Here is a 15619-nt window from a genome sequence, read left to right as displayed (position 1 = left end):
CATCTTCTGGGGCCATTACCTCTACTCTAAGGAGCACATTAGCTAGTAGCTGAATCAGGATCCAAAGCTGGAATGAAATCCAGGCCTTCTGATATTGGGTATGAGCATCTTAATCACGAGGCTAAATGCCCACTTTGTGTTTGGGTGTATAGAAGGATAGGCTATTGCTATTAGAAATACAGTTTCAATTAAAATTTTAGAATGAATAATTGCTGTCTTGGTGGTCATCATATTCATGGTAGACATTGTAGTGCATGCACAGGTGAAATTGGCTCATTTCACAAAATAGGTTTGTCTTTCTGGTAGAGTTTTCTTGTAGATGTCTTTATTGGAATGTGTCACTCTTCAGCAAAACTGATCATTGTGAGGAATAATGTCCAGCAACACTATTCTTAGCATATAATATTGCATTTGATGTTTGTCCACCTTCTCATTATATAATTTTTACCACATAAAGATGTACAGTCAGGCTATAGTTTTTAAAATGATATCAAGTGCATATATAGCAAATTCCATTATTAATGATAATGGGGAAAATAGCACCTTGTGAGAAAAAAATTAACAAAAACATAACATACAACGTCAGAGTTTTTTCTATTTTTTAAAACACCAAATAGTCAGTATTTAATATACTAATTTATTTCCCATTTTGGAATATCGAATATCTTTCTTCTTTCATACTGATTACATTTTCTCCATACACTACATGTTGATGTTCATAGGCAGAATATGATGAATTTGCTTCAGTGCCTTTATTTCTTTATTCTTTCCAAGTCATTTTTTTTTTGCCTAAAGGTATGGAGACTTAAATTATAGTGGACAGCTTAAACAAGAACAGATGCTTGCCATGTGCACACACAGACCACTCTGAGTTAGGCAAGATCAGCATGATACTTTGACCTGTGAGTGGTTAAATGCACAATTAGACACACTTATCTAAATGGACTGTTATGTAAAGCTAATGCTTTAGCTTGATCACTGTTCTGTCTGTTCCAGCAGGTTGCCTCTTCTCTGAAAAGGGTTGTAAACATCAGGGAAAAGTATACTAAAGAATAGAATTGATTAGTGTGACATATTTGAGTTTCTTTTTACCACTTTCTCAACAGCAAGTCATGGGGAGGCATCTTCAAACACAGGGAATTAAATTTAAATTGCACAGCTTTGGCTAGAAAATTGTTCAGTTAATTCAGCCTCCAAAATGAAATTTGATTTTTTTTTCTTTACACTTGAGCCACTTCCTGATTTTTCATACTGTGATGATTTCTGCCAAGGCACCTATTGATTTGAGATCTTTTATTCACAAGCTTATTGCTAGTTTTTCATTTCTAAAGGAAAAATATATAAAACTCATGTCTGTTTATTACATCAGGAAAAGTATGTTAAAATTAAAATATAGTTTTATAAAAGAACCATATTTATGTAGTAATTTTTTTCCTACTGCAAGAGGACCATAGAGGTACTATTGAATGATTTCTTTCGTTATTTTATGTATTGTGATTTGTAAAAGGTAATACTGAGAATATTCTAAGATTTTCTGTTTTCTGAGAAAACAGCTTTTAAAACAAAATTGGACTTGTATTTCCTAAATAGTTTAGTCTTCATGAAACATCATCTAAGAGTCACATATTTCTAGGCTGGGACATTATTTTAATGAGCAGCCATCTTGATTTGCATGTGATGTTTGCTTTTTGTGCTTTGAACCTAGATAGTTAAAGGTGGGAGCTTTATTCAAGAAAGTCCAATATAGCTACTGTGTTTTTGATATAAATTCTAACATGGGTGCCCATAGTGAAAGTAATTTGCAGGTACAATCTTTGGTTTCTTTAATTTGATTGAATTACCTATAGATATGCTTCATATAGATTAAGTTAAATTGGTACTACATTCATGAAATATTAAAGACAATATTTAGAATATTTAAATTGTTAAAAATTACAATCTAGTTCTATTCAAGTATTTCTCATGTCCTTAAGTTAATCCTCACATCAAAAAGTACTATGGGGTTCTCTGTTTTATCAAATGAGATAAATAAGGCATGGAACAGTTTTTGTATTTTCCAAGCAAGAACTTTCAACAGCAGCACCATGGCCATTTTAGGCAAGATAATTTCTTGCTGTGTAGAGTTGTCATGAGCACTTCAGAATATTTACAGCCTTCTGATCTCTGCCTGCTAGATGCTGGTAGTAACAGATACTGCACTTTTATCAACTAAAATATCCTAGACATTGCCAAGTGCCCCCCCCCCCCAATTACAGTGGAGGAGGGAGAAAGAGGCTATATCACTGGCTTCAAATTTTGATTTTATTCATATACTCCTCCCCCTAGCAAGAGCAAAGCAAAAACAACACTAACACTTTAACTGTTCTATCCATGTCTTTGACATTCTTCAAGGAAAATGAGAAATTCTCTTGTAACATTGGAATTAATTTGAAAGAGTCTACTGTAGTAGAAAATAAAAGCAGCTGTCTACTAGGTGTTAGCCCTTGAAGAAAGCTGATCATCCCCACTGGGTTGAATTAGAGCAACTGACCTGTAAAACCACATAATCCAATAATTTGTCCTTATGAAGTCCCTTTGGATGTTTTTTATGAAAGATATGTGCATGGCTATCACCCCAATTGCTGGTAGTGTTCACTGGTACTAGCAGTTATACTTTGGAAAGAAGAATTTTGAACTTCCCCTTTGAAAATTAGCAGTAAAGGAAATGGGATCCAGAAACTCTCCCAACACTTTCAGAAGAATTAGAATATATTAACATGAAATTATCTCAAAATACTATATTTTGTTTATATATTTATTTAAAGTTATATTGTAAAGCATAATCATTCAAACACATCCTGTATTATTTTTAAAAAATTATTTATTCATTTTATTTGAGAGATATAGAGCTCTCATCTGTTGGTTCACTCCCTAGATGCTCACAACAGCCAACACTGGTCCAGGCTGAAGCCAGAACTGGGCTACCATGAGGATGGCAGTGACCCAAGTACTTGGGCCTTCACCTGCTGCCTTCCATAGTGGTATTAGCAGGAAGCTAAAATGAAAGCAGAGTCAGGCTTGAGCCCAGGCACTCTGATATAGGATGTAGGTATCCCAAGTGCCCCCTTAGCCACTGTGACAAATGCCTGTCTCCAAATCCTATGTACTTAATTATAGACATTGTGCTTGCAATACTTTTAAGCCTAGTATTTTAAACATAATTCTGTGTACTTAATTATAGACACACACTTGTACTATTTTTAAACCATCCCTTGTCTCCATTTTTCAAAATGCTACAACATTTTTCAAATTAATTTCTACTCTAATCTGTTACAGTGTTGGTGCTCCTTTAATAAAAGTCATATTGAATGTCTGCTTTTTCTTCAAAGTAGGATTTAAATTATTTTCATTCTCCTTTTACATGAGAACTGTATGAATGTTGCAGTTGTGAGTGTGGTCTAACCAGTTCTAATCTCCATAGCCCTTAGCAAATTTAATAAGCTGTTCTTTCTTCTTGCACTGTAAATTATCTCTGTTCTACCTGAGCACTAGCCAAATCCGACATAAACCCTCACAGATCCCTTGCATGCTGTATACCAAGTTTACTGCTTCTTGTAAGTGGCAGTAAAGAACAACCTTTGGTGCTTGTGAATGTCTTGATTATGTGACTAACAGCTAGAATTTACACACTCTGCTTTTTTATTACAGTGATGGTTATCACTATAATAGTTTTTTTTTATTTATTATTATTATTTTTTTTTTGCTATCAGTGCAATGAAGCAACTAGAATGTCACAGAGAATACTTCACCTCTCCACAACCCGACTCCAAATACACTTTTCATTTCTTGTGAAAAACTTTAATGATGAAAAGGACAATGGGGAGATAATACCTGCTATGTGAACATTACAAAAAGGAGTTTCGAGTGTGAAAGCTTCTTACATTGACCAATTTGCTTCCTTTTGGTCATCACTGGATTCAACTAATTCTCTACTTAACCTGTGTCTCCTAAAAATGACAAGCTATATCTCAAAGATTCATCAGACTCTACCTGGTCATGAATATAAAAGATTATGGCTGTTCTGCTTTTAGGAACCCAAGCACAAGTGCAAACACTACATAAAGCCCACTGATGCATACATTGTAGCACTCTGGGGCTGTAATAAATTTCAAATCATCCATTTCTGCCAGGTTGTTTCAAACATCTATATGCTACTGGATGCAGCTTCTTTCAGCTTCTTTCTGCAGTTGAATGGATGAGTATATGCAAGTTTACTGTCACCATTACTCTATCCTCATGTAAAATTAAGTATAATTGAGATTTTACAAATATGCACACACTTCCAAGAGGGTTTTAATACAAGTTAATACACTGAAGCTTGGCATCTTTGGTATAGGAAATATTGAGTTTGTTTTCTCAGATTTGTGAGGTCAATATGAACTGTATTTCATAGATGAGGGGCTGTGTTGGACCTTTGAATTAATCCACTGAATGTGCTTCTTCCACAGACCACAGATGACATTCTTGTGGCCTCGGCAGAGTGTCCCAGCGATGACGAGGATATTGACCCCTGTGAGCCGAGCTCAGGTGGGTTAGGTTAGTCGACTTTTTTTCTTACTTCCTTGGCTTTATTGTAAATTTTGTTGCATGCTATTTTCCTTGAGAGAGTCTTCCATGTTAGGTATAAGGCTAATCTATCCTACAATGGTTCATTGTCTGACAAGGATATTTTACATTTTACACAGATAAGTTTTCTCACATTTATGGAGAAAAAATTAAAAACAAAGGGCAGCAAGAATATGTATTTTGGAAAAAGCGATTGGGAACAATATCCTGGCCTGCTACCTTACTGTTCACTTTCCCTTAGCTCACAACATAATTTTTGTGTATAGCGGTTTAATGGGCTTTCCCTTGGGTCACTTAGAGCAAAATTGTAAGGCTAAAAAATTGCATCGCATTGTGGAAAATTATTTGACCTTTCAGCTGACAAAAAGTCCCCACTACTCATTCTGCTAGCAAATTATCTTAAGTGATATATTTCTGAATTTTGGAAGTGAGAGTATTATGGCCGTAGTAAAACAAACAGCAAGTAGAGTCCTTGATACATTTAATAACTAAGTATTTGAGTAGTACCAGGTTTCCCTAAAATGCAAGCTGATGCATTTTACTTCTAGGTGATGCATAATTTTTCCTCCTTCTTTATAATATGTTTGCATCTCATCTGATATGACTAACATATAAACACTGTTTCTATACAGCCCTTATACTATTAGGTTGTGGCTGTGAACACTGCAAATGAATGACTCGTGTCCTGGAGTGATTCCAAACATTTATAAGACCATTAGCATAAGACCAAAGAGCATTTCCATTAGTTTTCTTTATACAATGGTATTTCTTAAAATTCAGAAATTTTCTTGTTTATGTTAGCAAAACTAGTGAAGTAGATGCAGACTAACACTGTCAACTAGTCCACGGACTCTCACAGTGTCACCACGAACCCCAGGAGAACTCGCATCACAATAACTAGTTTTCATTCTTGTGAAGAATAACACTTTGAAATAAACCTTGTCATTCTGTTATCTGGGTATGGAACATTTCAGGATGGATACTCTGCCTCTCTTCTTGAACATCACTCCTCTGATTGATGGGAGCTCCTACCTCTCAGCACTGATAGGGCAGCTGCCAGAGAGGAGCAGAGACTCTACAGTTATCTCAGCAGAACAGTTTTGGGAACCAAGGCTGTTCATGTTCCCATCCTCTCTCCCGGGTCTCCATGCCACCATTCAAGGCTCCCAGCCCCCAGAATCATCTGCCATACACAATGCCTAGGGTGTCTGCTGATCACCAGGCCAATTCCCCTAGTTCATTGATTGCTATAGGTATTCTCTGCTGGATGTCCAGACAGGTATTGTCACTTCATGACACCAGCCTGGGCCTTTGGCCAAGATCCTGCCTTTGTTTTGTTGATATTCTCACTTTGTGTTTCTTCATGTTTCCAAAAAAAAGTAACTGCATTTTTGTCATTATAGTATGTCACTCCCATCTCGTTGCATTCTTCCACCCTCAGATTGTCTTTTTGCATTTCCTTTATGCTCACATATCCAGCTTTTGTTGTGTTAATCTCTCACACCAAGATATTCTGTTTTATCTAATTTCTTATATCTTCCTGCAAGTACTGTTCATATAACAAAGTCTGGTGCATGTAGGGGATAGGCAAAGGGGGGTTTGTAGTTGATTTTGTTTTTACAATTAGTGGTGTTTTTTTGTTTGTTTGTTTGTTTCTTTGTTTGTTTTAGTGGTAGAGTTACAGACAGTGAGAAGGAGAGACAGAGAGGAAGGTCTTCCATCCACTGGCTCACTCCCCAAATTGCCACAATAGCCAGAGCGGCGCCATCCCAAAGCCAGAAGCCAGGAACTAGGAGCTTCTTTCAGGTCTCGCATGCGGGTACAGGGGCCCAAGGACTTGTGCCATCCTCCACTGCTTTTCCAGGCCATAGCAGAGAGCTGGATGGGAAGTGGAACAGCCGGGACTAGAACCAGCATCCATATGGGATGCCAGCACTGCAGGCAGAGGATTAACCTACTGCACCACAGCACCGGCCCCCCAGTTAGTATTTTCTTGAGGGTAATTAATTTTGGCAGTATTTTTGTTTTTAATTTTTTTTTATTTGACAGAGTTAGAGAGGGAGAGAGAGAAAGAGAAAAATGTCTTCCTTACATTGATTCACCCCACAAATGGCAGTTATGGCCAGCACGCTGTGCTGATTTGAAGCCAGGAGTCAGGTGCTTCTTCCTGGTCTCCCATGTGAGGGCAGGAGCCCAAGAACTTGGGCCGTCCTCTACTGCCTTCCCAGGCCACAGCAGAGAGCTGGACTGGAAGAGGAGCAACTGGGATAGAATCCGGTGCCCCGACCAGGACTAGAACCTGGTGTGCCGGTGCCACAGGCATAGGATTAGTCCAGTGAGCCACAGCGCCAGCCCTGATTTTGGCAGTATTTTAAAAAAAACATTTATTTATTTATTTATTTATTTTTTGGAAAATCTTGCTTACAGAGAGAGATGAGGAGACAGAGAAAAAGAGAGATCTTCCATACTGGTTTACTCCTCAGATGGCTGCAATGGCAGTGCTGGGCCACCCCAAAGCCAGGAGCCAGGAGCTTCTTACAGGTCTCTCATCTGGATGGCAGGTGCCCAGGTTCTCAGGCCATCATCCACTGCTTTCTAAGGCCATTAGCAGGGAGCTGGATCAGAAATGTAGATGCCAGAACACCAACTGGCACCCATATGGGATGCCAGCATCCAGGTGACAGCTTTACTCTCTATGCCACAGTGCTGGCCCTTTTTAGCAATTTTTTAAAGATTTATTTTATTTATTTGAGAGAGTTATATATAGAGAGAGATAGAGACAGAAAGAAAGACCTTCCATCGGCTGATTCACTTCCCAGTTGGCTACAATGACCAGAGCTGGGCCAGATGAAAGCCAGGAGCCTGGAGCTTCTTGTGGGTCACCCACATGGGTTCAGGGGCCCAAGGACTTGGGCCATCTTTCACTGATTTTTCTAGGTGCATTAGAAGGGGCCTGGATTAGAAGTAGAGTACCCAGGACTTGAACTGACCCCTCTGTGGGCTGCTAGTGCCGCAGGCGGTGGCTTTACCTACTACAACCCAGTGCTGCCCCCTCTGTTTTCTTTACTCCCCTTATATCTGAAAGAATTGTGTTTCTTATCATTTATGAGTTCATTAATGCAGAGCCTGTGTTCCCCGTGGAAGGTAACTCTATGAAGCAGGAATCCTGTTTGTCTTGTTCCTTGGGTGGAAGTGCTCTATAAAAGATTACTTCTGTTCTCTGCACCAATCTCTTGCCCAAAGTACAAGTACAGCAACTACTGAATCTCTTCTTACAAACCCTTTAGCAGTCTTCTACCAAGCCTGGTTTAATTTCTTATCCTCCTCTTCAATGTTTCCTTCCTCTCTCAATTTTCAATTCATGATTCCCATTAAAACATCCACTTCAAATTCTGTTGCATACATGTGGTCTTTTGCTGTAAGCTTGTTTTTTGAGCTTGCCTCTCCTGGTCATAACTGGTTTATGTCATGAATAGTTTCCTTTTTTACATTGCATTATACTACATTTTCTAGGTCAAATCTCTTTATGTAGTGTTATTTTCTATCTAACTCCGTGTGATTCCCTTTTCTATGCCCTTCCTTAAAGCTCCATGTGGAACTGCCTTTTTTGGTGGGATTGGTTCTTTGTGTGACAGCTTCCAAAAAAATGTTAGTTCATAAGATATTTTTGTTCTACTTTTCAACTTTTTTTAAGGACTAGAGATTTAGTTTTCATCCTGTTTACATCTTAACACTGTTTTCATGATAGGTTTTTCCATGCCGATCTTCGTTCCTTTAATGTACTGGTTTGATTAAACCTCTTTTTTTCAACTTGCTATTCATTTTGAATACAAATATAAAGTAATATAGACAATAATTATTTTCCTGATATCATTAGACTGTGGATACTGTTAGATCTTTATAAAAAATCATTCTGAATATCAGTTATTCTTATCTGGGGAAACTGACTTTATAGAAAAGTGACATTGAGGTGAATGCAGAAATGGATATATCTGCTGTGCATACTTGCTACTCCTTAACCAAGTGAAAGGAGATCTTTGTAAAGAGATGCATGAGTATTTCTATAGGTGAGTTGCCCAGATTTTCCTGATACTTCACTCTTCCTGCATATTTACATAAAAGTTTTTTTTTTTAAATCACTCTGACCTTGCCCCACCTTAAAAATGGCTTTTTCTTTGGAAATCAGCATGCTCATGATTTAGAAGTCTTCTTAAGGTTGTTAATGGGAAACAAGAGGGAAAATTTAGCTTCTTTTTAAGGAGTAGTAAATTATACTTTTTAATCAGGTGTTTGATAAATTTGAATTAATGTGTAGCTCCATTCAAAACTCCCAATGAAGAGGAAAGTTGTACCTCTGCAGGGTTGAAAGTTTCACCACTGACCAGGTTTTATTGAATTTTACTCCACATCCACTGCTGTGCTAAGTTGTAAGATGAAAAATGGAAAGCTTATACTTTGAGTTAAATTCTGACAGATATCCTTCATTCTGCCCCATATGCTGTCTAGCTTAGTTTCTTTTTCTGATGATCAGGTTATTTACTTTTCACACTAAAATATCACCTGTTTATCAGGGTTGTTGCAATAATTAAAAATCATGTATTTAAGGCACTTATTTTGCAATGCCCTTCTAAATGTAGAATACAAATGGGAGCTTTCCTTTTTCTCAATTTAGTTATATAAAAAATATTCAAGCTATTTTTTTCCCTGTTTACATAATGATGTTACTTTTCCTGGCTGGAAATTGGTGGGGAACTGATGACACCACTCAGACCTCCTGATGAGAACTGTACATGTTGAGGCTGGATCAGGGACAGGCCCCTGAGTGGGAACACATGGAACACAATTATACTTGATTCCCACCATTCTGTGCTATACAAATGGCATTGGATTCTAACTTCACATGGATATAAGTTAGTTTTTTTAGAATATAAAAGTGTATACATGCAATTGTGGAAGGCTAATTGAGCCCTGACTCTTAGCCAATAGGTAAAGATCTGAAGCAACCATTGATAACTAGGTCACAGACCACTCTTGTCCTAAATGATTGATTTAAACTACCTAGACACATGACAGATGGATGACCTTTTCATCACAGTTTCTCAAAGAATATTTGTACCTTCTGTGCTTTTCCATCAGCCAAAAGATATGGTTGTTGGAATAAATGAGTTAACATACGTAAAGCATTTAATAGAATAATGCTTTGCCCATACTAAGTGTTATATGAGTGTTTAATACTCTAATTCTTTATATCATAAAAATTTACAAAAATTTCCAAAGCTTACTTTATTCACATGAACACAACTTTTGGTAAAACATATTTATTTGGTAATCTTAGAGTTAAGGTTCACTTTGTAAATTGACAAAATAGCAACACTGCAAAAACCATATAAATTCCAACATGGCCTTTAATCATCTTAGGACATCCTAGTTTGGGAGCTGTCTTCTAAATAGAACTCTTTGAAAAAACTCTTGAAGAAGTTTGAAACAGATAATTTTTATGTTGATATCTGCAATCATAAATGAAGATTATTGCCGTCTTTGATGTAAGAGCTTCCTAATGAATAATTCCAATTTGTCATTTGTTATTAAGAGAACAGACACAGTTTCCTATTTCCTAAGCCCTTTTTAGGAAGAGCTAACAATACCATGTAAATTACAATACTATGAATAATACGTCAGTGCTCTGTGAGTGTGTGTGCATGCATGTTGGAGGTGGGTTGGGTAGCTATTAGAATATTAAGCCACTGCCAAATCCCTGAAACCCTTGTCTAGGGAAATAAAAGGTCCATTGAATAGTAAATTATCTGTTTAGTCACAGGAGAAGAAAAGGATCAGTAGAAACAAGGCTTGTATTCAATCATCAAATCTCAAAATGTCAATTTTGCTCATATAAATTACATTTTTCTTTTACTCTGTTAGTTACCACAGATCAGGAAAACATAATATTTGTCTTTTGGGGACTGGCTTATTTCACCAAGTATAATGGTTTCCAGTTGCATCCATTTTTTTGAGAAAGACAGGATTTTATTCTCTTTTATGGCTGAGTAGTATTCCATAGTGTATATATACAACATTTTCTGTATCCAGTCATTGGTTGATGGACATCTGGGTTGATTCAATATCTTAGTTATTGTGAATTGAGCTGTAGTAAACGTGGGGGTACAAATAACTATTTCATATGCTGATTTTATTTAATTTGGATTAATTCCAGGAGTAGGATGGCTGGGTTATAAAGTAGTTCTAATGGCTGTACTAGTTTACTTTCCTACCAACAGTGGATTAGGAACCTTTTCCCCTACATCTTTGCCAGTACTTAGCATTTGTTGATTTTTCTATGAGACTTTCTACATGGGGAGAGGTTAAACTTCATTGATTTTTTGAGTTGCATTTCCACAATGGCTAATGATTCTGAGCATTTTTTCAGGTAACTGTTGGTGTTTTGAATTTCCTCTCATGACAAAATGTCTGTTCAAGTCATTTGCCCATTTCTTAACTTGGTTGTTTTGTTAAGTTTCTTGAGAGCTTGTTTGGAGGTTCTAGCAGGGGAGCATAGCTACTCGTATACCCTTGAGCGAAGACTGGTCCTCCTCTAGTGGGGAAGGTCGTCCTCTTCGACTGAGCACGCAGCTTCGGGAGGGATGCCCATGGAGTGATGAGGGAGGAAGGGGACACCTGCCTAGCCAGCCAGATCAGCCGAATCAACCCTGTTGATCAGTGCGGTGACAGATGTCACAGCCAGATTGCCCTCACATCCTATTAAGTTTCTTGAGCTCTTTATAGATTCTGGATATTATTTCTTTATCAGTTGCATAGTTAACAGATATTTTCTCCCATTCTGTCAGTTGCCTCTTCACTTTATTGCGTGTTTGCTTTATAACACAGAAGCTTCTTAGCTTGATGTGCTCTCATTTGACTATTTTAGCTTTGATTGCCTGTACTTCTGGGGACTTCTCCAAGAAATCATTGCCTATGCCAATATCTTGCAGACTTTCCCCAATTTATCGTCTACTAATTTGATGGTATCAGGTCATGGATTGAGATCCTTGATCCATTTTGAGTTGATTTTTATATAAGGTGTAAAGTAGGGATCTTGTTTGATACTCCTGCACATGGAGATCCAATTTTCCAGAACTTTTCATTAAAAAGAGACTTGTCCTTTCTCCAGCAATTGATTTTAGCTAATTTGTCAAAGATTAGTTAGCTAAAGATATATGGATTGATTTCTGGAATTTCTATTCTGTTCCATTGGTCTACATGTCTATTTTTGTGCAAGTACCAGGCTGTTTTGATTATAATTGCCCTGTAGAATGTCTTGAAATTTGATATTGTGATGCCTCCAGTTTTTTTTTTGTGTGTGTAACATTATTTTAGCTGTTCAGGATCTCTTGTGTTTCTCTATGAACTTTGGTATTTTTTTCTAGATCTGAGAAGCATATCATTGGTATTTTGATTGGGATTGCATTGAATCATTAAATTGCATTTGGAAGTATGGACATTTGATGTTATTAAGTCTTCAATCCATGAATATTGAAGATTTTTGCATTGTTGTGTGTCTGTTCCTACTTCTTTCTTTGATGTTTTGTAGTTTTCATCATATTTTCACCTCCTTGGTTAAATGTATTCAAAGGTATTTAAATTTTTATAGCTATTGTGAATGGGATTAATCTTCCAAGTTCTTTCTCTGTATATATCTGACTATGTCTGTATATACAAAGGCTGTTGATTTTTGTGCGTTAATTTTATATCCTGCAAATTTATCAAACTCTTTTATGAGTTCAAATTGTCTCTTAGTGGAGCCTTTTGGTTTTCTTGTATATAGAATCATGTCATCTGTGATCAGGGATAGTTTAACTTCTTCCTTTACAATTTGTATCCCTTTGATTTCTTTTTCTTGCCTAATGGCTCTGGCTAAAATTTACAGGACTATATTGAATGGAAATGGTGAAATTAGGATTCCTTATCTTTTCTGGATCTCAGTGGGAATGCTTCCAACTTTTCCTCATTCAATGTGATGCTGGTTTTAAGTTTGTCTTACTTTGCCTTGATTGTGTTGAGTAGTGTTTCTTCTATTCCCAATTTGCTTACATTTTTTATCATGAAAAATGTTGTATTTTATCAAATGCTTTCTCTTCATCTATTGAGAAAATCATGTAGTATTTTTATTCACTTTCTTAATGCGAGGTATTAAATTTATTGATTTTCATACGTTGAGCCATCCCTGCACACCAACCCTTTTCTCTCCTTTTTTTTTTCTCCTTCTTTTCCTCCTCCTCCTCCTCCTCATCCACTTCTTCCTCCTTCTTTATCTCCTTAGTATTTTTTGAAATCTTGACTTAGTGTAGGGTGAATATTATATGTATAAAATAAACAAAGTATGTCATTATAAAAATTAAAAGGAAGAATGATAAAGTAAGGAAATGGGTAGAGTGGGAAATATTATTCTGCTCCTAAATTTTTTATTATGAAATGCTTTACATTTTTTTCACCTTAAAATACATAAATAAAAGAAAAAAATAGAAAAAAAGGATCACCCGCTTTTTATGACATCTCTGAAACACTGCTGGAACCAATGGAAATGAGGTGATCTTTACAGCAACTCAAAGGTCGACTCTTGATTCCCAATCAGTTGAATCATATTGGTCAGGGTTCAGATTACATGAACATTTTTAGATAACAATAATAACTAGTATTTAGTGAAGATTTATCCTGTGCTCATCATTATTCTTAGTCCTTTACAAACATCCTATTTCATGGTTTTACAACACTATGGAATATTTTCAGAAATAATGAGGTTCAAAAAGATTAATTTCCTTAGTGAAATACGAGGTGTTAGTGAGCTCTTTAGTAAATGTGAGTCTTTAGTGTCCTAGAATGTAGAAAGTCGTTCCTCTAAAATTTGGGCACCTCATAACTATAGGGTTCATTTTTAAGATGTTCATTTAAATAATCCTTAGGCAGAAATTTAGATTTGATGGCAAAAGGTCCTTTACATGAATTACTATTCATTAGGGTAAATTTGTTGCAATTACCATGCAGTTTTGAGTGTTTTTTTTTTCCTGTGTGCTATTTGAGAAAATACCAAAGGATTTCTATTAAATTGATCGCATTAATCACATTAGGAATAAAGATATGTATATTGAACAAGCTGCACCTTTTCATTAAATAAGTACTCACAATCATTTCAAGGAATATATAACTTATTTGATCATATTTTTAGAGACTGTTTAGATGATAATTTACTCTACTTTTAAATTTGGGCTATTATGTCATTATTCAAAAGTGAGTTTAATTAGCCCCTAATAGCCAACACAATGCTGTTAAAATGGAGGATTTTAAGCTGCAGCCAGAAAAACAGCTGTAATGAGTGTCCCACTTAGGGGAAAGTCTAGAGCATCTCCTAAGTACCAGGTGGAAAGAGTCAGGCCGAGGGCCCCACTAATCAGTAGGGTGCAGCATCGGGCAGCTAGAGTCTGGCCACTAATGCACAAGTTGGCTTTCAGGGTGCAACATGTTGGCACAGGAGTTTCTTTCATCTGTAACAATTTAATCTTCTAGAGTGTTGGAATAAAAAATAAATATTATACTAGTGCGGTTCAAACAGAAGACAAACATCAGATATCCTTCTTAGTTTTCCCCTGCTTTTCCAAGGACAATGATGTCAATAAAAATTACATGAAATGAAGTTAAACAGTCTAGGAAGATTTTTTTGATATTACTGTAATAGGAAAAGGAGATCAGAATTCATCCTCAGTTTTGCTAACTGGCTGTTGAACAAAAATTGCTGGTGAATTGCTAAGAACTGGGATGGGAGTATTTGTGGGCAGTTGTGTTGCAAATTAGATTCCCGGAAAGGAAAAATGTTCTCTTTTGCATAATCTCATTGCCTCATGACCTTAGGTACTTCTGTGACTTGAAGCAGAAGCCCACCGACGTTAGACTCCTTCCCTTCCCTCTCAAAGTGGGAGACAGTGGCTCTATTCCTTGAAAGTCATGTTACAGTTTCTAGGCCTTTGATTAAAACAGTGCTGGATTATAAAACTGGCAAGAGATTTTTAAAATCTTTACATTTCCAAGGGACAGGAAAAGAATTTGGAATTACGTTATTCCAAAGCAGTTCAGAGCACAGGCTTTAAGGGGAGGGAGTAAGATATCTGTAGCTTGGTCGTTTGAAGTCAACTTTCCCAGCAACCAGTTTTCATGCACTAAAATTAATTCATAGCAAGAGATGAGCAGGAAACAAATTAGTAAACAAGAGGTGCTTTTGTTTTGTTCAGAGTAGAGTAAATTTTAATTAACCTGAACTATTTTGACCCATTTGTGACCTTTGGATTCACAATATAATGAGATGGATCCTTCCCATATTTTAGGAAACTTCTACAACATTTTGTAAGAATTTTGATATGCAAAAGGAAATGAGTAGTAGTGATGGCCAGGACTTTGGAATAAGATACAACCATTTTGAGATGCAGCCCATTGCTGGTATTGAGAAAATTGCTTAATATTTTTGATGTTCAGTTTCCTAGTCTGTAAAATAGATTATGAGAATATGTTATGACATTGCAAAAGGAGGGTGCATACCGAGTGCTTAGCAGAGTGGCACATACAAAGGGTTTGACAGATAATTATGATAAATCCAAGGATAGGTGGAGGGCCTACTGCTAGTAGTATTGATTTTGAATGCATAATTATGTCTTGTATGAGATCCCTCACAAGGCATGCAGATTTGATCCCAGTGAAAAATGAACACAGTTGATTTTGTTGTTAAAGAGAATAGGTACTATTAAAGTGTCTTCACTAATATATGACTGACTGCTTAGCATGTGCGTTTTAGTGAGTTAGATTATGCATTTACTTGAAAGTCGGTTAAAAATAGATGGCTGCTAATACAGAATCCTCCTACAACAAGTAAAAGAAAAATCTGTTCAGTAATGACTCAGAATAAGTTTTAAGGCAGCCTACATGTATCCAGCCTTAAGGCATTTACAATCGGTTTCACATCACAAGTCTTTTATTA

The 15619-nt window shown here is 36.5% G+C and overlaps 1 protein-coding gene across 4 annotated transcripts in view; it reads left to right on the top strand.

The window, feature by feature from the left end:
• Nucleotides 1-15619, top strand: part of NRXN1 (neurexin 1) — a 1232227-nt gene that overhangs the window by 1196703 nt on the left and 19905 nt on the right. For 2 of the 4 annotated variants that reach the window (XM_062209424.1, XM_062209422.1), the window contains one exon: nucleotides 4488-4566. In XM_062209424.1, the coding sequence (XP_062065408.1) occupies nucleotides 4488-4566 (79 nt within the window). Of the gene's footprint in view, nucleotides 1-4487; nucleotides 4576-15619 lie in introns of all 4 variants that reach the window. The other 2 variants (XM_062209423.1, XM_062209421.1) reach the window with 1 other exon arrangement.

The sequence above is a fragment of the Lepus europaeus genome, chromosome 13, assembly GCF_033115175.1.
Source record: "Lepus europaeus isolate LE1 chromosome 13, mLepTim1.pri, whole genome shotgun sequence".
NCBI classification, from domain to species: Eukaryota; Metazoa; Chordata; class Mammalia; order Lagomorpha; family Leporidae; genus Lepus; species Lepus europaeus.
Note: the sequence above shows the minus strand (reverse complement) of the source record. Positions and strands in the feature narration are given on the sequence as shown.